The sequence below is a fragment of the Lasioglossum baleicum genome, chromosome 1, assembly GCF_051020765.1.
Source record: "Lasioglossum baleicum chromosome 1, iyLasBale1, whole genome shotgun sequence".
NCBI lineage: Eukaryota > Metazoa > Arthropoda > Insecta > Hymenoptera > Halictidae > Lasioglossum > Lasioglossum baleicum.
In genome coordinates, this window is record NC_134929.1 from 21,738,892 (window position 1) to 21,765,998 (window position 27,107).

The 27,107-nt window shown below is 42.6% G+C and overlaps 3 protein-coding genes across 3 annotated transcripts; 1 reads left to right on the forward strand and 2 right to left on the reverse strand.

The window, feature by feature from the left end:
- Window positions 1-1,083: 1,083 nt before the first annotated feature.
- Window positions 1,084-13,879, forward strand: LOC143209513 (peritrophin-1). The gene is made up of 3 exons (XM_076425684.1): window positions 1,084-1,343; window positions 10,512-10,922; window positions 12,240-13,879. The coding sequence occupies exons 1-3, from the start codon at window positions 1,295-1,297 to the stop codon at window positions 12,548-12,550; spliced, it is 771 nt and encodes a 256-aa protein (XP_076281799.1). The 5' UTR covers window positions 1,084-1,294; the 3' UTR covers window positions 12,551-13,879.
- On the reverse strand, window positions 13,863-21,115 carry Cpap3-d (cuticular protein analogous to peritrophins 3-D). Its single transcript, XM_076426978.1, has 5 exons — window positions 20,924-21,115; window positions 17,863-18,081; window positions 15,497-15,764; window positions 14,268-14,402; window positions 13,863-14,182 (listed from the first exon to the last, which is right to left on the reverse strand). The coding sequence occupies exons 1-5, from the start codon at window positions 20,976-20,978 to the stop codon at window positions 14,167-14,169; spliced, it is 693 nt and encodes a 230-aa protein (XP_076283093.1). The 5' UTR covers window positions 20,979-21,115; the 3' UTR covers window positions 13,863-14,166.
- A 3,294-nt stretch (window positions 21,116-24,409) lies between these two features.
- On the reverse strand, window positions 24,410-27,098 carry LOC143210680 (protein obstructor-E). The gene is made up of 3 exons (XM_076428145.1): window positions 26,510-27,098; window positions 24,828-25,245; window positions 24,410-24,532 (listed from the first exon to the last, which is right to left on the reverse strand). Exons 1-3 carry the CDS (start codon window positions 26,754-26,756, stop codon window positions 24,505-24,507), a joined length of 693 nt encoding a protein of 230 aa, XP_076284260.1. The 5' UTR covers window positions 26,757-27,098; the 3' UTR covers window positions 24,410-24,504.
- Between the last annotated feature and the right edge of the window lie 9 nt (window positions 27,099-27,107).

The following is a 27,107-nucleotide window of genomic DNA, read 5'->3' on the forward strand; positions in this document are numbered from 1 at the left end:
ACATATAAATAGTTAGCAGTATCGGCAAGTCGGCAGCGATAGCACAGGAAACATAAAATTAATAACAGTGATACACTCGAGATGATAATACATGCTGAGGGAAAACGGCAATAATTTTTCGAATCGGTACTATAAAAATAATGTAATAAAGGATTTTATTTACTTTGTGTGCTATCTGCATATCACAAAGGGATAGTGCAAATCAGAGTGACGCAGCAAATGATATGAACATCATTTTCAGTCTTGATCAAGACAAACTTGTTTAAATTGATACATTGAGTGCGCATACCACACAAAGGACTCCACTTTACAATAGTCATTCTGCGGAGTCATGACTTTAAATAATTGCGGGGGACTGGCTGACATGTAGGTATGCACAATTTAAATGGTTCATTCGAATCGAAAGAAGCTTATTAGGCTTATTCAGAATGAAATTTAAAATCGAATGTACCCAATCACATTTTTCACATTTTTCAATAAATCAACAATAAATTGAGTAGGTACCAAGTGGTAACCCTGCCTCTAGTCGCAACAATGACTGTTCAAACACAAACCCTGTTAATCCAGTTCAAAATCTAGAAACTGTATTTTGTCTTTCCAGAATTAGATTGAAAATCCAATATATTCATTCGGGACGCTAAAAATAATACTCCGAGATAACATTTCAAATGTTTAAAATGTTTAGTAGATTATATTCACCACGATTAACTCGTCTAGTATTAACCAATTATAGAAATTATAAAAATGTAAAAATTATAAAAAATTACTGTAGTTCAGTAATTTCCTGTGACAACGTTTAAAATTGTAGTAAATAAAATTCTCCTCGCTTCTACGAGACTTCTATATTTTACTTTTACAAATTTTCACCAGGGTAGGAGTAGCTCAAAATGGAGGTTCCGATTTTGGAATTACCGGGCGAGTTAGCCGTGGAGAGTGATCCGCGCAGCATCGATCCCGCTCACAATACACTTGATCCCATCTCTGGCCGATAGAAGAAAACCAGGTGTGTTCTCCAGGGAGGCCTTCCTATGCGGCAGAGATCGGACCTGCCGGAAGAGTGGGGAGCTCATATAAGACACGAAGCCAAACGCCTCTCCCAGTGACCAGTCTCGACACGAAAACTCATCAGCCGAGCTTCTTCGGTTCTTATAAAACAGTCTCTTCACGCTCGAATCGTCCCGTGTCCCTGGACGGTAAAACGGACCAGTTTCCTATCGAAATTCGAGGTAGAATCGAGTTAATCGAATTGGTCCTGGCCCGAAGGCCGTGCCAAACAGTACATACACAACGCACGATGCTGTCGCAGGCTCTATCGCTTCTGCTGGTGTTCCTTGCTGTGCACGGTGAGTTTCACATCTTTTTTATCTCTTCTATTTTCTTCTTTTCTCCGTCTTCCATTTTCCATTTTTTACTCATCGAACGTCTTATTTGTCCATTCCTCTTCGAGATTCTTTTATTTCCTTTCTTCTTCTTCCTCTTCCACCTTTTCTTACCTCTTCTTCTTCTTTCTTCGACTTTTTTCCATCTCGTTCTCCGCGTTGCCCTTCCTTCCCGTCATTTTCTTTCCTCTTCCTCTATTTTTCTCTCCGTATCGTCGTACACCGTGTCTCATTTCGCCTCCAATTCATTCGACGCGTTCTCCGTCGTGTCGCTCTTCATCTCCTCCACTTTATGACTCTATCATTTTCTTACCTTCTTCTTTCTCTTCTTCGTCTCTTACTGATCAGCTTTTTTCGATTCTTCCGTGTCGTCGTTTACCGTGGTCTCACTCCGCTCTCACGTGTGTGTTCTTCGTGTCGCTCTTCGTCTTCTTCGATTCTTCTTCGTTCTTTTGCAACGGGACACCTCGTGACTGTTATCGCTTCTTCAGCGTCTTCTTCGTCCCCGTGTTGTCGATGGCGTCGTTGCAGGAGATTTGCTATTACACCGCAACGTTACTCGCGAATCTGTTTCATCGAGTCGTTCGGGAACCTCTTCGGGGTCCTCTGTATAATTTCGTTTAAGTGGCCGATAGTTTACTTTCCTTTTACTTTTTTAAATGGTCGGCGAGAGAATTTAGATATACGAAATTGTACTTTTTAAGTCAAATACCCTTCTTATAAAATATCGTGTTTATTTTATCGAGAACATCTTTTGTTTATTTGTGCTCTCATTTGTTTTGCGCATTTGTAACAATAACAAGTGGGAGAAACCAAATTTATTCCTAGAAGAATATTAATTGAACCCATTAAAGAAGAGAATTTCTACTTTGCTCCAGCTTGTTACAGTTTGCATAGAAACTTATTTCGCATAAAGATCTTCAGACCGGCGATTTATTACGCTAATTGCTGTACAAGCTGGTCGAATATGCCAAGAATCAGTCGGCTTTTTCTTTTCTAATGGCCGATCGGTCAGCAGTGGTGTAGATCAGGTACAGTGATCGGCAAGTGCAAGTGAAAACGGACTTTCTGTGATCAGACGAGCGCGTTTCTTGCAGCAGCGGCTGGATCAGAAATGTGCGCGTTGGCCTACTTTCGCGAACAACCAGTAGCGTCCAGATGATCTCGTGTTCCACGGTGATGCTTCAATTAATAGCCGAAACGTGTCCTCCCCCATCCCACGAGATCGATGGTGATTCATGGCGATCGGATCGAGATCGTTCCGCCATCGATTGGTGCCGAATATTCTATTAATACATGCTCGTTCGTTTTCACTCGACCACCAGCAGAGAAATGAATTTCACTTTCTAAACTTGACTGGTAACGCTTCAGTCGAGTACGTACTTGAAACTACTCGAATTTCATTTCTCAGACCCCGCACACATAACATTCCTAATAAAATTAATAACATCCTTTCTCTTACTATTAATACCTGAGATCACTCATCAATAATTTAATCAGATTTACAGTTAACTGTCACAAGCATAAATGATACACCGAGGATATCTAATGAATAATAATTTCAAGTCGAGGATCTCTCATGAATAATAAATCGCAAGTTGTTGCTTCAGATTAGAGCTCCGAAGATCTATGAATAACATTTTCATCGGGATTTACCTTGTTACAGTTTTCACTCTCGGGAACACTTTGAATGCTTAATTGCATGGTATAGTTACCGATAACGCGCGTGCACGCTAATTACACGGTAATTGAACACGGCAATTAAGAATTACGAGGCAAAAAGTATACGCAAACGCAAAGATGAAGCACTTTTTGGCGTGTTCGAATAAGTAACTCTGAACATCGTTAAACCTTAATCACTTGCTCCCTCATTAACCGAAAACGATGCTTGTCTTCCTTATCGTGTTCCAAAAATCTCATTAATCGAGCTTGTAAATTTCTCCCAACAAAAAACAATAGTGCAAAAGTGCAATCTAAAATTATGAACAAATTCTGATTCTGTGGCATTGTAATTATTTACTTTAATCAGACTGCGGAACCTAACGTAACAAAAAATTGGAGAAAACAAGTAGAAATTTATTTTCATTCATTTTCAAATGTGATTTTATTTGTCCTCGCCTGTTTTTGCTACGAGTGTCGCCATAATTAATGACCGATTATGCCCGCAGCAAAGAAGTTTCTGTCGATTTATTGATCGCGATCGATCCTGCCAATTTAGACCGGTTATCCAAAGTATGCGACACCTCGGCTTTTTTTCCTCATTACACAATCTTCATTAACGTTTGAGCAGCGTGTCCGTAACTTCGAAGAACACCCCCACCCCTGCGATTATTACACACGTCTCTTCGTAAGACAATGACGGCCATTCACCGGGTTTCACACATCTCAACAACTTTCTCCCGCGTCTCGGGAGTGAAAATATGAAAGTAGCTCAGTAGACATATCTCTCTCTCTCTCTCTCCCTCCCCCTCTCTCCCACTCTTCTCCCTCTATCTGTGTCTCGCGAAATAAATCCATCTTTCGGTTCCTTGACTCCAACATTTTTCCCCTGAATTCTAAAAGATTGATAAATTCGACGAAATCAGGTCGAAAGCGCAGGGTTTTGTAGAATATTATTTATTATTACATAGTTGTTAGTCGAAAAACATTTTCTCCGTCGCGTGTCCTCCATTTCCGGTCTACGAGTACAGGCAGCTTTTCCTCTGCGTATTATGTCAGCCCCTTCGGATCATTATGGTTGCTGTATAGTGCGTTCCCGAGGCAACGCACCGGATCCTTCGGTATCGTAGCGAATTCTGGAGGACTTCCGGTGCTCGCGGGAAAGCGTTTACGGAAACGGGCCGCGTCTAAATAAACAATTACGGTGGATTACGTGGGACACCGGTTATCCGTCGACGTCGGCGCGAAAAAATAATCTCTATAATAAAACTGTGCGCCGCGGTAGAAAGTAGTATCGCTTACGTAAAACGTGGCACGACGATCGAAACAGGATAGATGCAGGAGGAGCGAGTCTCTTTCGAGATACGTCACGTCTTAAATCGCGTAACGATGATGAATATTTTACCAGCTGGACCACGTGTGCCGAGAACCGGTCGATCTCCGGGATCGATCCGTCGATCCTCGTGTTTTAATTTTTTATTTTCATCATTATGATTTAATCAATAAAATTAACCAAAAATGTACTTCCTTGAAAGGGGTGATTCCCGAGGTAATTTCAAGTCACTTTTTCCTTTGCGAAAATCTTCTCCGCGGCTCCGTTACGGAGTTATTCACGAACAACACGGACCAATAAGAGCAGCAGACGGATTCTAGCTCGGAGGCGGAGTCTGCGCTCTGATTGGTCCGTGTTTTTCGTTAATAACTCTGTAACGGAATCACGGAGAACATTTTCGCAAAAGAAAAAGTTGCTTGAAATTATCTCAAGTATCACCTCTCCCAAGGAAGTATATTTTTGGAACACTCTGTATAGTCGTGCGTGGTGGGGATCGTCTGGAATATACCGGATTTCGTCATTCGATTAAAATTAAGATCAAAAATCCGTTTCTAGCTGACCGATAGAAAAATGGAACGGGTTCCTTTTCCGGAAAATGGCCGCTGAACCGGCAGCGCGACAAAATGCACGTTGGAAAAGTGTACAGAAGTAGAACACGCCGGGGCATAGTGCACGTTCCTTCCTGAACGTGGGAATAGGCGAATATCGGTGTCCTTCCCGAGACCGGTAGAGAGCTGCAAGTCGGCCGATAGCCCCTCGATAGTCGCTTGGATAGTCGGCGAGCCCCACCTCTGTCGCGTTCCTTCCGTAAAGTGCAACGTTCCGCGTCAAAAGTCAGCTCATGTAATAAACGTGCCGCGGCGTTTACCAGATACGCCTAACTTCCTTTTCTTACCTCCGTTTTACCTCACGGCTCGTTAAATTATCGCAGCTATAAACTAATCGCAACGAAAACCCAAAAATTTCCGACTTTCCAGAAATTGTCGATATTTAACCAGTTGCCATTTCGTGAAAAACAATCGTGGAATAATCAAACTGGACTCGTTCGAAAGCTTGAACATTCTACTTTCACATACCATTGTTCCTTTTCCCCGAAGATATTTTTACACGAAGCAGCCGACGGAAAGTTGAAGACTCATTTTTGGAAATTGAACACCCGAATTCAAACGTCTCCAAAAACTATGAAAATTTTTTTCCAGACTAAATCTTCCAAGGATTTAAAGATTGAAGCCTTCTCTTTGCAGCGACTCCTCAAAAAGTGATCAACGATTTTTTTTCACTGTTATATGGAAGAAAAAGAGGGAACAAGTTCGGTCATGTAATATTAATCTAAAGTTGCCGGTACGGCCCTCATTCACAGTTTAATGAAAAGGCTCAAGAAAATAGTACATAAAATCTTTTTACGTCGTTGTAAAGCGGTGGCTTCAACCTCCAAACGTACGCTGGATTCGTTCCAGAAAAAAATTTTTCAGTGTTTCTAGAGACGTTTCAATTGGTAGACTTTTTACGAGGAAACCAGCGGTCCCTAATAAAAAAAAAACCTAAACCAGCGACAGCATGATTATGGGACGACACTGTATTAAACTGTTTATATTCCCTCGGTTTTCTGCACCGTCGAACTTTCCACTCGTTGAGAACCACCTTTATAGCTCGCGAGAAAGATCGCGTTCCCCCGAACGGCAAAGAATCCACGTAATCGTAACGCGGCAGACGTGAAAACGAACCAGCACGGTGCGAGAAAGTTTTCTACTTTCGTTCTTTAACTAACGAACCACTGATCGCCGGGTGACACGCTTTTTATTAGAGAATTTTTAATAACACCGCCGCTAAAGGAGAAACTGGAGCGAAGAGGGAAAGAAATCGCTGCTCGAAATAATTGGGGCCTCGAAGGAACGGAGAATCGCGAAAACATCGAATCATCCAAATGATTCTCCTTCGCCATCTTGGTTATAATTCAAGCTTTCTACCTTGCTTTTAATATCGTTTCCTTCCCTCTCAAATTATATTTTTAGTAAATCTTAACAAGCCAAAAAATATATTGTTAGAGAAGAATGAATCTCCGACAAAATGGCGTCTTCGAAAAGCTCCGACGCTGGCGCTGTCGGACGAATTTGCTCGCGGCAGCGAATGAATGAACGAAAAGCGGGGAACGTAATTAATAATAATTCTGAGAGCGCGGCGTGCGGGGGCGTTATCTCGGGGAACGTAAACAATCCGAGAAGTTTTAACGTGGAAACGCTCTCGCGTTCGAATCTTATTGTTAGAAGTAACTGTTGACCTACTGCGAGCACTTAGGCTCTTTACAAGGAGTCGTAAAGGAAGGGAAAGTAACTCGATGCCACGACACTGCTAATAAGAGTCTCTGTTACATAACAGAGCTGCCTAACCGGGGATGTGTCCACCTACAAAGTTGGCAGGCAACGATGTCTTAACGATTTCGACGCGTTTGGCGATGGCGAAGTTGTCTAACAAACTTATGACACTCTTCGATCACCTGTAACAACACGTTCCCCTCGGTCAGAACTTTTATTTCCATGAATCTTGATAGATGTTTCTGTTAGGGAGACGTTCAAAGAAAGTGACAATTTTAAATTCATTCGATTAGATGAATATGAATGCAGTAGATGAGAATTTCCATTAAAAGTACATTGTACTAAACGTGGAATTAAAAGTGAGAACGTAGTGGCATTTTCGAGCAGTCGATACTGGTAGATGAGAAACGATGTGAATCGGTATTGTGTTCCATAAGAATTTGCATTGTGCGATTCTTCAAGGATTTTCACAGTCTGTAAACGAAGATTCACAAACTAGAAATTATGATTGGAACAGTTAGCGGAGGCGCCGACCATTAACCTTCACGGTTCGGTGCACGAAGATATCAATAAATAGAAAAGAAAAGCGTTGAATGCTAGATAAGCCGACATTGTCTCAAGATTTCATTCCGGCGCGGCGCGGCGCGCGGCGTCTCGCTTTCCTTCCCTTATCTATCGGATCCAGTCGAGCGAGTGTGTCGGCCGGCATTTATTGCGTTAGCGTAGCGTTCCTAGATTTTTCGACGAGTAAACGGGGATTGCATACCTGAAGAAAAGCAACGGTAGTACGCCTGCAACTATCCCGACCCTTTCGAAATGGATCGCCTTTCAGGAGCTCGGAACAGTCTAGAATTTCTAGATAGAATGCTGTTGCCACCGGGACATTGCTCGTTCGAATGATCGTTTCATTAACAATGATGATGATAAATCGATTATTATCAGACAGCGGATTTTATACATACATTTATTCAACTTCACCTAGCAGAAAATAATTCTTCAACGATCACGAGGAACATCTTCAAGTAACTCGATTTTTAAAAATAACCCTAAGTGCTCAACCACCTCGTCTTGTACTCCGACGATCCCCCAGATAAGATAATGATCCTGTTCTGCATAATTTAAACGTAGCCATCCTTGACATTCAACGTTCTACGAAAAGAACACGTTCTAAAGTAAAAAGGAAGAAATCCTGAAATCCCCGCGGACCATTAAGTAGAAGTTACACTTCGAAACTCATTTAGGAAGATCACTAAACGACTTTCGACTCCTTCTCTCTCTCTCTCTCTCTCTCTCTCTCTCTCTCTCTCTCTCTCTCTCTCTCTCTCTCTCTCTCTCTCTCTCTCTCTCTCTCTCTCTCTCTCTCTCTCTCTCTCTCTCTCTCTCTCTCTCTCTCTCTCTCTCTCTCTCTCTCTCTCTCTCTCTCTCTCTCTCTCTCTCTCTCTCTCTCTCTCAGTCTTTTCTCTTCTGTTTTTAAGGCTCGAAACTACTTGTTGATAGCGACTAGCCTCTCGCTCGGTTCGCATTCCTCGGGAGGGAGGAAGAAATGCCATTCTTAATAAAACGATGACGCAAAATTCTGAAGACCAACCAGGTTCGAGGGCCTAAAGGATTAAAAACAAATTCATATGTTCACAGATAAACAAAAAGTTTGTTTCATCTTCGTTTAAAAATTTCTTCAGATCCACACGAAATCGAAATGCCATTAACCTGGGTTAATAAAATGTTTTGCAATGTCAGTCTTTAAACTAGAAGAGCTGGCTTCAGCGTTGGCAGTGTACTTCGGTGTACTTCAGCGTACCTGATCGTACTTGAAACTCGTAGCGCCTATGTTAGGTCGCAATCGACAACTCCGCGAAGAAAGATGGGGACGACATCGGGATAAAACGTTGTGAATCGAATCTTGGACTTTATGGAGCATGGTACGGAGGAAAGAGGTGCCCTGAAGGTTGCAAGTCAAGGCTAGGCACTTTCACTTGGGAGCGAGAAGCGTGCTCTCTTGGGAGCGGGCTTCTAGCTGGCTTCCCACCTTACTTTACTATTTACTTTTCTACCTGGCCCCTCCGAATAGAGACCGAATTACAGCCATTAAGAGGCCCCCGCACAAGATATTACGTGTAACCCCCTGTGGTTAAAACATTGCGCCGTGTCGCGCTATATACAGAGATGAGAGAACCCGCCACCATAGAAATTAATATCCTACTACTCTGTATTTAACTCTTCTGGAGAACAGTCTTCCTGCCACAATCATTTTTACCATTCCGACGCGTCTGTTGCCTTTTGTCGAGACTCTCGCGAAACAGCAATTCATTTAGTGAAACAGCCGAGGAGTCGAGGTCCAATTAAGCGTTCAGGAAGATTTCTCTTAACTTTTTTCGTTCGTTAAACCTTTTCCCTTCAATTTTTGCAGAGAAAACGGCAAAAGAAAACTTGTAACTCAGACGGTACCATGCTTGGGACATGAAAAATCGCGATTCACACCGAATTGAGCGGATAAATTGAGGAACCGCGTTTAAATCATCATGCCCACCGCCTCGCAATAAAACTTTCATAACACGTCCGGTCATTCTTGTTTCGCCGATTGTATCATTGTTTTCTCACGGCTCCGCGATGATGGTTATAAGGAACATTAACGCCTTTCGAATCGCGGTTCGCATCTGAGAAAGTATCGCACGGGGAATTGCATTCTGCGTTCGCGGCGGAGTACATTAGCGCGGCTTGTCTTCGATTAAAACGCGTTTCGATGACGCGATACGGTGCGCGATGCATAATCATCGCATAACGTAGACAATTGAAAAGGGAACATGTACACCACCGCATGAAACAGACTCGGTAACACAATAAAGAGAAGATACCGAAGTGATTCTCCTTAACACCTTTTATAATAGCCGGGGAGATAATTGGAGTTACTTCATTGTTGAAACGACACCCGAGCCTTAACCTGAATCATTGCAATTTATGGACTATTGTGTGCTTTATTGAAACCTGTTCGCGTAATTCCTCCCACAAATGTCGTTCCCGTTGGAGATTACATTGGTGCAATAATTAGAAATCTAGTAAACCTGGTGCTAAATAAATTACATTAGAATAATTTTCTAAATAATTTTGCGATGTGTGCGTTCACAATGTTTCTGAATAAAAAAAAACTAGTATCTCGATAAAGATCGACTGCCTAATCGCCAATTTCATTTCGACTTTCTCGGAAGGAGCATAAATTACTCGGTCACCGAAGAAAACACGCGATTACAAACGCACTAGCCGTGATCGATGTGCCAATGAACGATGACTCACCGATCGCTCGATCGGATCCAGCCAAGAAATCATGCTCATGGTCGTCGGGAACAACGTTCCTCCGGTCTCGAACGGAAAGAACTGTGCAACTTGATATTTAATTGCGCGCACCGTTTGCCTTTCATAATGAAATTACGGTTTAATTTCCTGTTCGCGTTATTCGCGGGAGAGAGAAAGAACATTTTAACTCGACCGTGTTCCAGCCGGCAACGAATGTTTGATCTACGACCAAAGATTTCGTAATTGGCGTTCGTTAGCTGCTCGGGAGCTTGTCGTTCGGACCTCGAGGAAAGAATTTCTGACTGTAAATCACTTTTACGAGCGTTCTTTTTGTAAACGGGGCCCGATCGATTCTTTCCTGGGATCGATGGCGCTTTCAATTTCCTGCGTTTTAGAGATCTTTACTTCGATGGACCTTTTGCTTAATTTTATGGGCTCTGCTTACACTTTTCTTGTTTTCTATTTTTAAAGGACGGCTACTGTAAATGTGTTGAAAAATGTCCAAGACCAGCAGAATTAAAATGGCGATCGTCGTTTCAGGTTCGCAGGCTCAGAAGCAACAGCAGGAGGACCCATGCCAGACAAAATCGCGCGTGGTGGGCGACATAGAATATTGCGATCGTTACTGGGAATGCGTAAACGGTCGTCCGGAGTTGTTCGACTGTCCGAATGGTCTGGTGTTCGCCGGGAAACATAGAGGCGTGACCGAGGGCTGCGATTATCCTTGGAGGGCGAATTACTGCGACGGCAAACGGCAGGCTAATCCACCGATCCCTGCCGACCATTGCGACTGGCTTTATGGCATTTTCGGACACGAGACATCCTGCACGAGGTATTGGACATGCTGGAATGGCACCGCCACCGAACAACTCTGCATCGGCGGCCTCCTGTACAACGAGAGAGCCAGGTCCTGCGACTGGCCCGAGAATGTCGAGGGCTGCCAGAAGCATCGTGAGTCAATTCAATTATTTCACCATGCAATTTCTCAGAAAAAAACCTACTAATTTTCTCTTATGTCTTCCAAGTTGCTATTGCGATCGGCGAATAAGCGACCGAGTGAAAGCCTCAAAATTCCCGCTTCTCGATTCATTTTCTGTAAACAGCTGTTCTCCCGAGGACTCTTACGCAAAACGCATTCGCCCCGGAGCTATGTCCGCGATCATTCTCACTTTCGAAAGCGGCCACGTACGGGAAGGAGCATGAACGTGTATACACGCGGCTTCTCTTCGGCTTTTTTTTCTCTCTTCTTTTTCCGTGGCAGCGCCGAGAGACTTCGAAGTCATTGCTCCCTGAGAGGAAAAAGAGGCGAGCCGCCTAATTAGCATTCGAAGTGAGCACTCGTCGCGCCTTCGGCTGTTCCACGCATTGCCAATGGTGATCGAGAGGATGTCTGACTTCTTGACTTACCATAGATCACCTGTCGCTCATGCAATCTTTGTCCTGTGACACTATACGTCTTCATAGACGATTGAAACTTGCTTGTTGCTTCACGCTGATTTTTCTAGAATTTTTCTTGGCCCTGTTATTGAGCCTACCTGAAATCGAGCCTACTCGTTTTTATAAGAAATTGCATAAAGTCTTAGTATTTGTTCGACTCTGGGAATAGCAATCTAGAAAGTATTTATAGTTCATCACTGATTTGTATTCCCTGGATACTGAACTTTTCTCGATGCTCGATGAATATTTATTTGACGCGGGAGTGGTTGAATTATTGATAAACGCCTTTCGGATCATTGAATAAATCATATCAGGTTTCAGGTATCAGAGTCACATTAGCCTTGATGCATTCAATCTCGCGTGTGTCCCTGAAGACCGATTTTTCCATTGTTCTTCAAATGAACAAGAATATCAATCGAATACCTTTACGATTTTCAAAAAACTCTGCTAATTTTATTGTGAGGGCTTGACAACCTTGATCTTTTCAACAACAACAACAACAACAATTCCTTAAAATCAGTCCACACTGCAACATTTGACGCCTCTTGTTGCCTCTTCGATTTGAAGACTGTAAGGCTGGTTAACGAGTCCAATCCAAATTGTTCAACAAATAAATTATTATTTACCAGTCCAACACTCTCCAAGAAAGGAGGAAGGCAACAAGAGGCGACAAAATGGTTCAGCGTGTTGAGACGTTTGCGTTTGTGCGAACTCGGGGGCCGACTCGTTCGGGTTCAAGGTCGCCGGATCGGACCGGAACCCGAACCAAGGCTCGGCTGTGTCGGTTACATCAAGATATCCGGTTACACGTAATCGAATCTCTCTCGACAGCTCTGTGCAACGACGACGCGAACGGAAACGTCCCGCTGGGCAAGTCCTGCAACCGTTACTGGCAATGTCAAGGTGGTTACCCGCGGCTGCAGAGGTGCCCAGCGATGTTGGTCTTCGACCGAAGGTCGTTGAGGTGCGTGGTCCCGCCCACGGAGGACTGCGACGTGCCCACGACACCGCCAAACCTCGACGGCGACCTTCCGGAAGGCCGAAACGAGCAAGAACCTGAAGAAGAGAACCTGCCACCTGGTGTACCTCCACTGCCAGCTGGCGCACTGCCGATCTCTCTTCGACCTCGTACCAGAAACTAGATCCTCCGAGTAGCTAGCAATGGTTCCGGAAGCAGCGTGATCGAAATCGATTCGATTCCCGGGTACAGACACCGAGAACAGGACCAGCTCCTTGTCAAAAATGCTGGTAGCGTCCCGTCGCGCGTCGATCTCGCGAGAGGGCTGTCGACGCGTTTCGCAGCCTGGTTGCTTTGAGAAGTAGTCCGTCACGAGATACAGCCGTTGGGAATCCAATGGATAACTTTGAATAACGGTCTAGGTTGCATGTATTATTATTATTCCATTTATATGTGTTAGACGTACAATGTAGACCCCGTTCTGAAGTGTCCATTCAATTGTCGAGAAAAGAATCTAGAAGTCTCTGAGTTGATCACTATGTTTGAAATTGACATGATTGGTAGAGCTGCAGTAGTTGATGACGAGCTATAATCGTCGAGAATTAACGATAATCAGAAATTGCGTGAAGGATCAATCACAGAGTTAGTCACTGCTGTATGAAACTAACGAGGCGATTTGGAAATTAAATATTCTGTGAATAAATTGCAGTGCAAGGTACTAGTATTTGCATAATTTTTAATTTCAGTGCAAGGGATTAGTTTGTACATAATTTCAAGTTAATCGCTGCTCTATAGAACCAAGAAAATTTAAATTTGAAGTGAAAACAGGATTTTCTGTAAATAAAACGCAGTGCAAGGGTTTAGTATAATTTGATGGTAGCCTAGTGTAGAGCTACAGTCTTTGAAAATTATCGAGGAAGTAGATTTAACAACCATCTGAAAGTGTCTAAGCTGACCACAGCTCTACAGAATGAAGAAAAATTAAATAAGCAACAAAGACGGCATTTTCTGTGAATAAATTTCAGCTTCGAGTGAAGTTTCTCAAGCGATTGCCAATCGCTGATCGAAGATCGAGATCTTAGAGTATCGAAGTAGCATTGTCAGTGCGAAGCGCGTCGCAGCGAGTACTTTTCTTGAACGCTTCGTTGTAGCATTTTCGTAGTCGACTGGACGGGAGGAATATTATTTTCGGTACGTTTCGTTTCTCCATTTGTACTCTCCTCGGTTGGCTGGCAAGCCCGTTGACCGTTTTGCACGTAGGCTAAGAGGATCTTAATCGTTAAGGAACACGTTCTTCTTTTCTCGCGAGGATCGCTTCCCATCACCATCCGCTCTATATCATTCTTATAGTCGAAGTGTAAATAATACTCTCTGCCCCCATATCCCCATATCCCCTTTTCTTCACCTTACCCTTCGCTCTTAATCGTAAGACTTCTTTTACTATCGGAACGTTCACACATGTACGATTGTAGACTCGTTGAAATAAAGTGTACGTTTTATATGTTTTTTTTCGTACTGGTGTCCACATTTTTTATTCGAACTTGTTCGGTTTTCTACAGATCGTTGACCTTTTCTTGTTGAAATCATTTACGGTCCTTCGGAATAAATACTATACCGCTGATGCAAAAATATTATTTTAGAATTTCGATGTATATACAGACTTTTTCGTCGGAAACGCATCGCGAATATTTCGATCGCTTTTTAGACATAGTTTTATCGATGCTCGTTGCATAATCTTTTTTTTCCAAGAGGTTGTTTAAATTACCGGTTGAAGAGACGGAATTCGCTTCCCTATGCTATTCAAAGGTCATTGGCGCTGAAACAGAGAATTTGACGTTCCGTAAGTGTTCGTTTAGGGAACGTTTCTGTAAAAAGATGATGGTAATAGATCAATCAAGTACCAGTGAGGCAGTTCCTCAGGCTCCAGACAGGACAGGCTCACGGAGTCGAAGAGTTTTCCGTCGCCGCAGGTCAACAGACGCGGATGGCCATCAACGCAGGTGATCAATCTTCCGCAATCACCGGGCACCGGGAATCTGACGAAGAAAAATTGCTTAGTACTCGTAATATTCATAAGCGAACCTTTCTATGTAGTTGCGCAACTTTAAATGAAGTAATCAATTTTCACGCGATATTGTACATCTTGTTAGACGCTTCAGATCTTTTCTGTGTGAACAAAAATTCGTTCATTCATTTTATTCGTCTGTTCCATTCGTTTCTTTTTGAAGCAATTAAAAGTACAAAGAATTAGCAGCACCTCTGTGAACTTGTAACAAAATGAACTGAAAACATTATCCTCTCTTACGCACGTTAAGACAAACTTTGTTTAAAGCCAAGTGATTGCAAAACTCGTAAATAGTACCTCGAACAGCGAAATAAATCACGAAACAAGCTTCAACAGCCGTCGCAAATTTACGACAGCAATAACATTTGGACACGGCGGCGTTTGCCGGGTACCGAGACGACGCGACGCGACGCGACGCGACGGTGTAAAACAAGCGGACAATGCGTTTGTTAAACGATAAATTGGACAAACGACTGTGCACGTGTGTCGTTTCCCAGCGGGTGCATGGCCCTCCAAGATGGTGGACCGGTTTTTAATTTGCGGGCAAACGTAAATCGACCGATATTTAAGGACTCTCGTGCTCGTTTTGGTTTTCAGGCGAAGGTATTTTCGTGGCGGCGAGGCTCTTTCACTGGCCACGGTTGTTTATCGAGAAAGGCTCCTCGTCGACTTTCACGCGTTTATGCCTTTTTGCCGACGCGGCGCGCGGCGGTGCAAAAAGCCGACGATAAAAACCGCGATCTGCAACCGATCCCCGGAATTCTTAAATAAACTGAGAGGCAGTCTTCCGGTTCTTGGAGTTGATAAAGCATGCGACGGGAAGGTACTTCTGACGTTGCTGAATAAAGATTATCGCGACGAGTCTTCAGGGTTTAGTTGGTAATGGCTGGAGGGGTTTATCTCGAGTTAATGAGAAATCTGATTTCTCTTCGTTAAAATGGTACAATCTAAGAGAGCGTGTTTTGAGAGGCGATGAAAAAATCTTTTTTGGAAGGCGTGGAGTACCATGTAGGTTGGAAACCACTGGTGTATAGTGTACATAGATTATATGTATAGTGTACGTACCTAGGATAAGGCCAGTATTTGGCAGCAGCGCTGTGGGATGGCACTTTGTGAGGACATTTGAAGCCAACAACTTCCTCCGGGTTGCAGTAGGGCAACAGTTGATCTGGCCAGACGCAAGTGTGACTCTTTTCCTCGTATACTAAGCCAGCATCGCATGGGGTTTCTTTAGGAATACCATGGACACACTTGATGTATGTGGTGCTGCACGCGTCGCTGATAGGGTACATGCCGAATTGGTACTCGCAGCCGGGGCTGCTGAGAGGAGTGACTAAAAAAGAGTTTGCGCAATGTTATACAAAACGTTTACTGGCTTGTCAAATTGGCTAATATCCAATTTATCTGATGAAGATCAATGGATCTTCAGTGAAAATGTTTTATCAATATACAGGGTGGTCCTGAGACCATCAATTATTACGGAAACCAGCAGGAATATGAAAAAATGTTTTATATAAAATATTCTTCATATGGCGCTATGCACATTTTCCCATAATGTCCCTTTAAGGGTCAGATGAAGGGCAACTTCATTTCTTCAAATGAAAAAATGGAAACCCATATTTTTTTATTTCGTATTCTTATTCTATATCGAAAATAATAATATTTCGTATAAAACATTTTTTCCTAGCGTGCACGGTTTTATTAAACAAATTGTGGTGAATATCCCAATATTTGTAATGACAAAAAATACTGAGTTTGATCTGAAGTCATAAAAATCTAGTAAGCGGTGACAGGAATACGTGTGTGCATCGTAGGTGGCGTTATTGCCGCCTACTAGATGAAGATTCACAATACATGTTGTATGCCATTATGCTTTGCAACACTTATCATGGTATCGTTAAAAAATGGCACGTTCAGGAAAAAATGTTTTATACGAGATATTATTATTTTTCGATATAAAATAAGAACATGAAATAAAAAGTATGGATTTCCATTTGAAGAAATGAAGTTGCCCTTCATCTGACCTTTAAAGGGCCATTATGGAAAAATGTGCATAGCGCCATTAAATGTGCCCCTTCATATGAAGAATATTTTATATAAAACATTTTTTCACATTCCTGCTGGTTTCCGTAATAATTGACTGTCTCAAGATAAATGGACCACCCTGTATGTATACCAACGAAATGTGTCGAACTCAACGGGGAGCTAATTTACTGCCAATTCGCTACAGAAATGAAGCTACACGCTTTCAAAATATGCAAATGTATAGAGTGAAGGATTCAGAGAACGAATTATCGGAGAAACTAGTCTGCAATCAATCATAACGTGTTTTCGCTTCGAGACTTCGAGATGGATGGATACAGTCGTGGCACACTGAAGCAAGGTTACCAAAATTTGTTCAGTCATGCAACTTTTACTTTCTGACACACGCGTGCTACGCGTAGACATAAGTTCCTCGGAAGTCGCTTTCTCGGTCCACGAAAACGAAACTTTTACGTCGGACCCCCGCGCTCGAAAGATTTACTGAAACCAGAGTTGGGCAAAAATTTAATCAACGATTGACGACTAAATTTCTACTAAATCGTTAATCGCAATTAACAATTAATCTTCTCGTTTAGTCGTTAATTGTGGTTGACGATTAACGATTATTAATCGTCAATCGGATAATTAATTAATGATTAACTGCTGAAATTTCGAAATGAAATACGTAATCAGAACTGTGTGAATACTGAAAAAAATTTAAACTGAGTTTGGTCTGTAATACAGTATGTATTGCCATTTGGTCTATAATACAAACTCTGTTTAAGTGCTTTTATGTTTGAAGTTATTATTCCTGGAAAGCTACGACCATGTTTTTGTTGAAATATATTATTATTTCTGTCAATTCTCCATCCGCTCTCTGCTCCCTCTCTCTCTGTCTTTCTCTCCCTCCTTATTACAATTTATGGATAGACCGTGAGGCGATTAACTTCAACAATTGATTAAATTATCCGATTTTTCGATGATTCCTTTTTTTAATCAACGATTGACGATTAAATCAATCGATTGAATCAATCGCCGATTTTCCGACGATTTCTTCATGTAATCAACGATTGACGATTAACTTCATCAATCGATTGAATCGTACACATTAATCAATCAATCATCATTAAAATTTTAATCGATTAATGCCCAACTCTGACTGAAACACACCTCGAAGTTTACATTGTTTCGTACTTCCTTACAAATACGAAAATAACATTAACAAAAATTACATCATTTTTACAACTGTTTGACAAGGTGCAAATTACTGAACTTTATAACGATAACGGCTAAAACAATTGTTATGGATGCCTACGTGTGTTCTCTCGATATTTGTGTTTGCAAAATGAAAGACGAGTCTTCGTGCACATTTGTTGTCGCGATTATCGAGAACGCAACGCGATACTTACGGTCAGCCTTGCGTTCCCCGCACTTCACAGCCCAGTTGTAGTTGCAGTGTTGATGAACAGACCCATGGCCGTCGAACAGCAATCCGTTTTCACAGTATTCGAGGGTCAGGGAGCCATTTGTGCAGAGGAAATAGGCGTTACAGGTCTCCGGATGAGGATAGGCGTGAACACCCCATGGGTCTGGGCATGGCGGTGCTCCCAAAAGAGTTGCTGCCTCAGCTGTGTACAAAACGATACGAACAAATTAAGCTGTCTAGACCAGGGATGGCCAACCTGAGGCGCATTGGATAAATACAAGTGGCGCATTGGATCCTTGCGCCTATACTTATTCTTTTGAAGTAGGCGCCATAACTGAATCCATCTGCATATTTTCAACACCTGTGAGCTCTCAGTTGAATTTATTCAGCCTTGTTACTCATCAATTCGTCGCAATTTTTTTACAGTTTACAATTATACGATGGGAATTGCGGTGTTCAAGACAGTGATCGCCCTATCGTCCGAAAGATCATTTCTCACTATTGTAGATTAGTGCTCCAATGAACGTATGTCTTTTCAACTGGCGTAAGTTAGTTAATTTAGTTGCGCGATTGAGTTATCCCTTTTCCTCCCCTAACCGAAGCAGATCCTACCCCTATTCCTATTTTCCAACCGCAACAACGAACGTAAGAAGGTAGAAAAAGTGCTCGAGTTGTATGGTGCACCTGAACTCGTATGTGAAAAAATTTTGCGCATGGTATGCAAAAGATTGGCCACCCCTGGCCTAGATTGAACCTCGAAAAAATTCTTATAAAGGATTAAGTTCAATAAATTATTACTTCATTCTCTAATACATATTTTAGGTATAGTTGACCACAATATTAAGTTCCGCCCTAAACTTATTATATGTATATGGCTCTATAATAATAACAAGGATGTCTACCCTTTTTAACCACTTTTGTCATATAATGTGGTCAGAGAAATAAATTTTGCATCGTTACGATCTCAATACTTGTAAATGAGAAATATCAGAACCCGCCATTTTGGCTGGTTAGCCTATTGTCAATATGAATGCATACTGACAAATGCATATTCAGAACACGTAGGAAACCCGGAAGAACGACGGTCACAAAGTTGAATAAATTTATAAGGACAATAAACCCGGGACAATGGACAATGGAACGCGAATAAAAAGCAATGTCTTCGACCGGAAGCACAGCGACGCGCCATTTTATTCCGCATGGCGAAGCACGGATGCCGAAGACGCTGAAAAAGTGAATCGCTATGCATTCATGCACCATCGAATATAAAATCGAACGCTGTCCGTCTCTTTGCGCGAGGAAATGCATCGAGCAAAATAGCAGAACATAAAAGTCGTCTGTCTTCGATAACGATGGCGGCCACAATAGAAAGGACGTGGAATAGGAACGAGGTGTAAGGAGAAGGGGAAACCGATCTAGCGTGTTAATAAAAAAGAGAAACTCGTGATCGTGATATTAGTATTCATGACTGGAGGCTTGGACATTTGTTCACACATAAATGATTACGGCACTGTAAACATCGTGTCTTGTGAAAATGATTTTATAAAATATGCGTTTTGTAAAAATTGGAATAGAAGACGTTCGTTTGCGGAACTGTAAACCATTTAATTATCCGAATTACCATGAAAATTGCGGATGCTAGATAACATTGAGGATGTTGCAATTCGCGTAGCAGATAGATAATCATCTGAGAAATTATATCAAAATTGTATGGCTGATTATCCTAATCGAGCAACACGTAAACTATTTAATTAACTGTTGCGAAAGTTGCTAGATAAAAAAGAGGAAAGAGTCGAATGTATTCTATGATCTAGATAATCAGACTGTGGATCTACAATCCATTGAAAATTGTAAGAGGACCAGGAAACGAGGCTTGCATTGATCACGAAGAAGCCACCGATCTAAGATAAACGAATCTGCGCAGCAAAACTATAAACACGATATACATAGTGGATAATACTCGCGGGATAACAGGTGAGAACAGTAGTACCTGACGTCGTAAATAACCATCGCTCGAGGCTAATTGAATACAGAAACCACTGTGATCTTCTCGTGAGCATAATCACGAAGATCCTGAAGAGGAAGAGGACTTGAATGGGCGATAAATCACGTCGATAAAACAGAGACGTAGCTAGTAAGTTAGAAAGGACGAAGTAAACGGAGAAAAAACGGGAGACCGTGGACTTTATATATTAGATGACAAAAACAAAAATCCTATTAATAGACTTCCTATGTGTAGATAAAGTGGTAATTAATTGAAGAGGACTCGTCGGTGAACGAGTCGTCACCACGTGGTGCTCTTGATAATAAACAAATCGATGAATTAGCTCGCAGAATTGCTATGATTCTAATATATGTATTATCCTGATTGCTATTATACAGGATAGTCCATTGTTTCTACTTGTTAAAATTAAAAATGGACAAAGACTGTTTCAGAGAAAATTCTGAAAAACCTGAACTGGTGGACTAGCAGCGACTTCCATGATCACCTCCGCCGCGACAAAAAAAATTAGCAACGACCTCCCGCTACGAGACGCAATTGGCGCTAAACACGATACGATATACCATATTTTCCTGATGCCCTCTAAACAGAGGCGTCCATGAAGATGTCTGAATCGTCCAGAGATAAGTCGACGGCGAACCTGAATCTAACGCGGGCGAGGAAGGCGTATTGGTGTACAGCGAGTACTGTCTCCGCCATTATATCATAGGTCGTCGCACGTAACCATATGGCGCGGAAAGAGTGCATCGCCGGGGCCGTTAGTGAAAGCTATTGAAATTCTGCCACGTGGGTGTCGTAACGGTGTGCACGGTGTGCACGAGGTAACGAGAACTCGAGAGAAAGATGATACGCCTGTCGGGATGCAGCCCGGGGAACGGCGATGCACCTCGAGCAGACGCGTTGTGGGGGTTGAAAGATGCAACGGTCTCGACGTTAGTCGCGTCCACGGGGGCGCGCAAGGGGATCGATGCTGACCGTTATGGGGCACGGAGTTAGGCGACGCGGTGGTTGCTGCGCCCATGGGCGGGTAGAAAAGACTTACCGCAGGCCAGGAAACCCGCCAGGGCCAATAAGGTCGCGATCCTCGGATAGCTCATAGTGCACGGGGCTTCGGACCTCTTGATCCGCCACGGGTCGACTCTGACTACTGACACTTAGTTATCGACCTCGGAACACAGAGCTTCTCTCCCTTCACTTGCGCTCTCGGTCGCGGTACACCTGGCCACACGGTCTTTTCCCGTACCCCACCAGGATCACGCGTTCCCCAAGACACTTCGTTCTCGTGACCACGATTCGTGCCCGCTCGGCTACCACGAATAGAGCCGAGAGAGCCGAGCACTCCGCGAGCCGCTTTCCGTTTCTTTTTCAGAGAGATCGGATCGCCGCGCACCGGATCTGCATCATTCGTTCGATTCTTGTTCGATTTTACGCGTTCATCGATTTTCTAACCCCCTGCGCTCGCTGAGCTATTTGAACTCGAAAATTATACATTTCTTCCGACCTAGAATCTTCCGATATATTGCGTATGGGAATAAGTTTCCACCCTTTTGACAGATGTCGTTGTACTTAAGTACCGATCGCGTATTTGATGGAACGTAGTACATGTTTTTGAAAGGTCTATGTCTAAGCTTCAAAGCGCAGTTAGTGGCAATTGTTTCGAGCGTGAACAGCAGTCAATTTTTCGCGTGAAAAATGTTCGACTCTTGTTCCAAGTAAGCAGCATTTGCGGGAAGTCATGTTGCATTATTTTGTTTTAAAGAAAGGTGTTATATATTTACTATATTATATTTATATTATATATTTACGGGGACGATGCTCCTTTAAAAACCATGATTTCGACGTAAGGGCAAAGATTGCGATGGTGTGCCAAAAAATTCGAAGATACAGATTTCCCAGCATTACTTGATAGAAATCCACGTCAATCTACTGTTAGAAAACGTTTTCACGCTATGGGAATTGTTTATACGCTTCTTTTCAACAAAAAGGGGCGGAAACTTATTCCCATACCCAATAGATTATAACATTTTAGTGTTATCGATGTCGTAAAACTAAAAGTAGAAAATATTTAGAAAGGATCCAATGAATTTTAATAGGGCGAAGGCGTTCATTTTCATTTCCACCTCCGCTCTATTCGCCACTTTCTTTTTTCGGAACGCAGAACTCTTTACTTCTTGAAGCTCGACGATTTTTCAGGATATTTTGTCAAATTGTAGAACTGAGAGCAGAAAAATAAAAAACATCATTTTCTGATGTAGAAGAATGATTAAGAGAGTTTGATCTTTATCTTCTTTGATGCATGATCCCTATATCCTTATGCAACTCGGCGCAAGCAGAAGAACCCCGTTTTCCTGACATTTTAGAACACGAAAGAAGATGTGTCAGACAGATTACATAATAAAATAAAAAAGTCTTTTCCGTAATCGCGTAATCGATTTAACTTGTTTCATATCGAAGAGACGCATTCCACGATGCGCGATACTCATCTCCGATTGGCTGAAGAACCGGTAAATGACGTTTTATAATATGTAGCCATGAAGATTTCCTTCTTGTTAACATTTTCTGATACGTCTCTCATATTTACGGACAAGCGGAATTTCAACTTGCAATTATTCAAATAATCGAGATTTACGTAATTGATCATCGGTATTCTTTAATGATAATCACAGTGTACGACGGACTAATAATCTGTCTATAAACACGATTTTTCGTGACTGGCAATTTGTTATTTATCTAACGAGCTCTGCGATATTCGAACTCTTTTTATAGTTTATTGCTCTGTGAAAGACATTACACATTATTTTCGATAAATGGTAGTCTGTCGCGAAACCGGTTCTATGAATATTGTAGCCATGTCAATCTTAGCAGATGAGAATATTAACTTTTAGGAAAGGTCCTTCGCGATTATTGTAATTTGAAGTCCGTTCTGTTTAATGAATTTGCATACAATACCTGTGCGCATTCTCTTGAAATTCAATGTTCCTTTTCCTCTCCAATTTGAAATTCGTTTAAACAATTTCGGATATGGAATCCGTGAATTTTCTCGCAATTCAATGTTCATTTTCCGAGAAGGTAATGCTTCCTTTAGAGCGGCCGTAATTTCAGGTTCGCGTGTAATCAATTTTGATACAGTACCTGCGTGACGTATAGTTATCCATCGTATAACCGGGCTTATGCAACAGTCATTGCAGCTTCGGTCCCGAACAGGGAACCAGATCTCCCAGCATGGACAGTGAAAGCCAACGAATACCAACGATCTCGATACTCGCGATCGGTATTGTTGGTAGACCAAACGAAATAAATACGTCACGGTCATGTGCGTCTGATGGATCACCGGAGACTCGAGCCAGAAAATGGCCCCGGCGCGGCGCGGCGTGCAATTACCGAGAGAAAACACGGAGCTGACCTCTTTCTTCGTTCAAGATACTAGGACAACAATAAATTACAAATTTCACGATCCGAGTTCTTAATTGCTCGATTAACCGTATTGTTGCACTTTTATTCAGTCTGTTACGTTGGCATAATTAGTCGCCCGAAGCGGTGTCAGCCTGGTTGCATAATGGACCAAACTCTTCTTGTTCGGATAATAAATTGTAATATACAGGCTGTTCCAAAAATGTACTCCCTTTAATGGGACGATTCCTGTGATCATTTGGAACAACTTTTTCCTGTATGTAAATTCTCTCCGTGGCTTCGTTACAGAGTTATTAACGAAAAACACGGACCAATCATAACGCTGCTATAATGGCCGGATTCCTGCTCGACCAATGCTAACGCCACGCTCTGCTGTAGCAGCGCTTTCATTGGTCCGTATTTTTCTATAATAACTCCCGAACAAAAGTTCTTTCGAATGATCTCAGGAATCACCTCTTTCGAGGAAATTTCATTTTTGGGATACCCTGTATGTTCAGACAATTTCAATTTCGCATAAGAATTCGTGTTTTCTTGTTAAATAGAAATAGGTGAACAATGTTAAATATCGAAATAGGTGAACTACAGGCTCGGCCACAATGTAAATCGTCGGACAGGGTCGCGAGAGCGCGTTTCATCGAGCACATCGTAAATTACGTAAAGAGAAAGGTTGCAATCAGGCGAATTAAGTGAAATTGTCTGGCAGCCGGAGGAACCATTACGCGCCGCTTATTGTATTCAAACAAGAATCGATTTTTTGTCCCGAGATTCACATTAAGAATCGCGATTGTCTCCTACTCGTAGACACTTTCTTTACAATCGAGCAGCCTGCATTGTTCTCTACGACTTCCATTTGCAATAAGTGATCTGTCCCCTTTTACTATCTGCTTACGTCATTCCGAAGAGAATTCTTTTTATTTTTCCTGGTTGCACACTCTGAACGTTTACAGAAGAAAAATACTAAATCTTTCAGCGAGAGATCTATAACAATTTATATAATAATACAGTTCACGAAATCCACAGTAGCGACAAAGTTGTCGCCGGCAATTTCTGCAACAGTTTACATAAGGGGAAAGGTGTAATTATCGTGGGAGGTGTATGCAAAGGCCACTCGTTTACGTAAGTGTATCACGGGTGTTTATTGTTCCTAAGTATAAAAAGAAAATAGAAAAATTAAGCGTTACAGATGCACCGTCCAGTAACTGACGTCTTTACTTAGTTCTTGTTCTTGTAGTAATCCTCGCTGCAACAAAAACAATGAGGCCCGGATTAAAAATATACTAGACTCGAAAATAAGAGTTTGTCTCTCGATAAATTATCTACGAAACTGAAAATTTTTATAAAAATTCACACGGTCTATCGCCAAAGTGACGAGAAAATCTTACACATTGCACATAATACAGGGTTAAAAATTCATTAGAATCGAGAGAATAAAATTTTTCCTTGTCTCTCAATAAGTAATCGAGAAAATTGAAAATTTGCATAAAGATGCGGTCTATTTCCGTTTACGAGCATGCGAATAAAAATGTTGAACTCACCATCCAGGCACATTTTCTGGCTCGGTACATCTGAAGCTGTCCTCGCTGTAGACAGTGCCAGCCTCGCATTGTCCTTTCTGCGGCACGACGCCATTTTTGCAGATGTAGAATTTAGCGCAGTCCTCGGGATGAGGATACGTGGGGTGAGGCAGGACCCTGCCGAGAGGTCCGGCGACGTCTCCGTCGGGGCAGACGAAGCCATCGTCGAGGACATCCCTTTTCACGTTCTCGCAGAGCCTGCTGGCATCCGCTGCCCACACGCAGCTCGACATCTTGTCCTCATAGATCAAAGATGGTGGACAGGGCAGAATTTGTGCGACGCCGTCGATGCAGTTGACGAAACGATCGCACGCGGCCGGGTCCTCGTGCTTGAAATAGCCGTTCGCTCGGGGACATCCTTTGCTTGGCTGCGGTTCCTCTGGAGAGACACATGATAGTGAAGGAATGTACGGGATGCGATAGATAAAGGTACATTGTCATTTATAAATGGTAAAGGAACTATCTTGCAGACGATTAAGATACACTGCCATTTATAAACAGTCTGCATAAAGATTCTCAATTAACCTGTCGACTATCGACGCATCTGGTAAGTAGAAATGGTTGCCAGTGATCAGACACGGCAGCTGAATCCTATTCACCGGCACACCTACCCGACTAACAATGCGAGCTGAATTTTTTCGAATTTAACTTAATGCAGACGTTTTAAACAATTATTTGTTATACTAGACATCTTAACATTACAATGATTCAGTGAGTCAGAATTGTTTAGGCTTCCCTAATTCACAAAATTGATTTCTAAATCATTTAAAATCATTGAAAATAGTGATTGAATCAGACATTCCTGCCCCCTTGCTAAAAAGAATTCTCCGACCCGCGAAAACGAGGGGATTAGCATATGCAGATTCGTTCTCGGGTAGAAAAAAATGATGTCCTCGAGGAAAGTAAAACGGCCGCAGAAAAACCGAAAGGCCCGAAAGCGAATTTGGCGAAGAATGCACCAGGGAAACCGGTTTACCCTAATTTATCACATCTTTGCCAACACACCACGACCCGGTCTAATCGTTACTCCGCTGGCAGAGGGACAAGACCAGAATTCCATTTTTAGAACTTCGGGATCAGGTAAACATTTTCTGTGTGTCCATCTTCTGTCCACTTATGTCTCATTTGCTGCACCATTATCATCGAAACCGTCTGCAGCAGATCGTTCGTGCATTCTATTTCTTTGTTTAAAAACAGCTGAAGACCTCGGTGCAGATCCAGGTTTTGAAAATTGTTTAATTGGTTATTCTCCCTGAAACCAACAAGAAGAGCAGGAAGAGGTCTTCCGCGGGTCTCCCCTAAATCTCACAGATTGCCCAAAGTTGAACATAAACACTTCGTTAAAATTAATAAGAAGAAAAGAAGAAGTCTTCTTTAATAGAATTAGTCCGCCCTGAAACCAAGAAGAAGAACAGGAAGAGGTCCTCCGCGGGTCTCCCCTAAATCCCACAGATTGCCCAAAGTTGAACATAGACACTTCGTTAAAATTAATAAGAAGAAAAGAAGAAGTCTTCTTTAATAGAATTATTCCGCCCTGAAAACAAGAAGGAGAACGAAAAGAGGGTCGTCCGCAGTTCTCCCCTAAAGTTAGACGGTGGCATTCCTGTTGAAACCCTCCAAGAAGAAACAAATATGTAACTTACGACGAAGGGTTCTGTCTCCGCAGGGCACGTTGGCAGGAATATCGCAGAGCTCCTTCTTCGGGTTATCATCCCTGAAGACGAGGCCATCCTTGCAGAGCTTCTCTTCCGCTTTGCCGTCGAGACAGACGTAGTAGAGGTCGCATTGCTCCGGGTCCGGGAAGAATCCCTTCGGTTCCGGGCACCGAAACTGTGCCCTGCTCAAGGTCACCGCACTGACCAACAAAAGGACGAACACACGATGGAACATGGTCCCTGTATTTCTTTTTTGTAACCCTTCGAACTCGAAACCACAGTCCACGAGAGCACGGTTTGCCCTTTCTTTTTTCCTTGTCCCTTGTTGCTCTTTCTCCTCTTCGTCCTCTTCGTCCTCTTCGCCCTCAGTTCTGTCGTTCTTCTTCGATGTTCCTCCTAGGCTCGTTCTTCGGCCGGTTCCTCGACAGCACGCAGCAACGTGGCTATAACGTGAGTGCAGACCTGAAACTGGTCCTGATTCGTTCTGTCGGCACACCACCACTGCATCCTTGCTTGCATTTCACAACACCCCACCCCCCTTTCGCCGAAACTCCTTTCTCGCTTGCTCTCCTAGCGTTTTCTTCGT

What these genes read in the sequence shown, in the direction of transcription:
- LOC143209513 (XM_076425684.1), top strand. Translation starts at nt 1,295, where the DNA reads ATGCTGTCGCAGGCTCTATCGCTTCTGCTGGTGTTCCTTGCTGTGCAC. An exon ending in GGTGTTCCTTGCTGTGCACG is followed by an intron (nt 1,344 to 10,511) that starts GTGAGTTTCACA and finishes TCGTCGTTTCAG; the next exon opens with GTTCGCAGGCTCAGAAGCAA. An exon ending in CGAGGGCTGCCAGAAGCATC is followed by an intron (nt 10,923 to 12,239) that starts GTGAGTCAATTC and finishes CTCTCTCGACAG; the next exon opens with CTCTGTGCAACGACGACGCG.
- Cpap3-d (XM_076426978.1), bottom strand. Translation starts at nt 20,978, where the DNA reads ATGAGCTATCCGAGGATCGCGACCTTATTGGCCCTGGCGGGTTTCCTG. An exon ending in GGCGGGTTTCCTGGCCTGCG is followed by an intron (nt 18,082 to 20,923) that starts GTAAGTCTTTTC and finishes TTTTGTACACAG; the next exon opens with CTGAGGCAGCAACTCTTTTG. An exon ending in CGGGGAACGCAAGGCTGACC is followed by an intron (nt 15,765 to 17,862) that starts GTAAGTATCGCG and finishes ACTCTTTTTTAG; the next exon opens with TCACTCCTCTCAGCAGCCCC.
- LOC143210680 (XM_076428145.1), bottom strand. Translation starts at nt 26,756, where the DNA reads ATGTTCCATCGTGTGTTCGTCCTTTTGTTGGTCAGTGCGGTGACCTTG. An exon ending in CGGAGACAGAACCCTTCGTC is followed by an intron (nt 25,246 to 26,509) that starts GTAAGTTACATA and finishes GTGTCTCTCCAG; the next exon opens with AGGAACCGCAGCCAAGCAAA. An exon ending in CCAGAAAATGTGCCTGGATG is followed by an intron (nt 24,533 to 24,827) that starts GTGAGTTCAACA and finishes TTTTTGTTGCAG; the next exon opens with CGAGGATTACTACAAGAACA.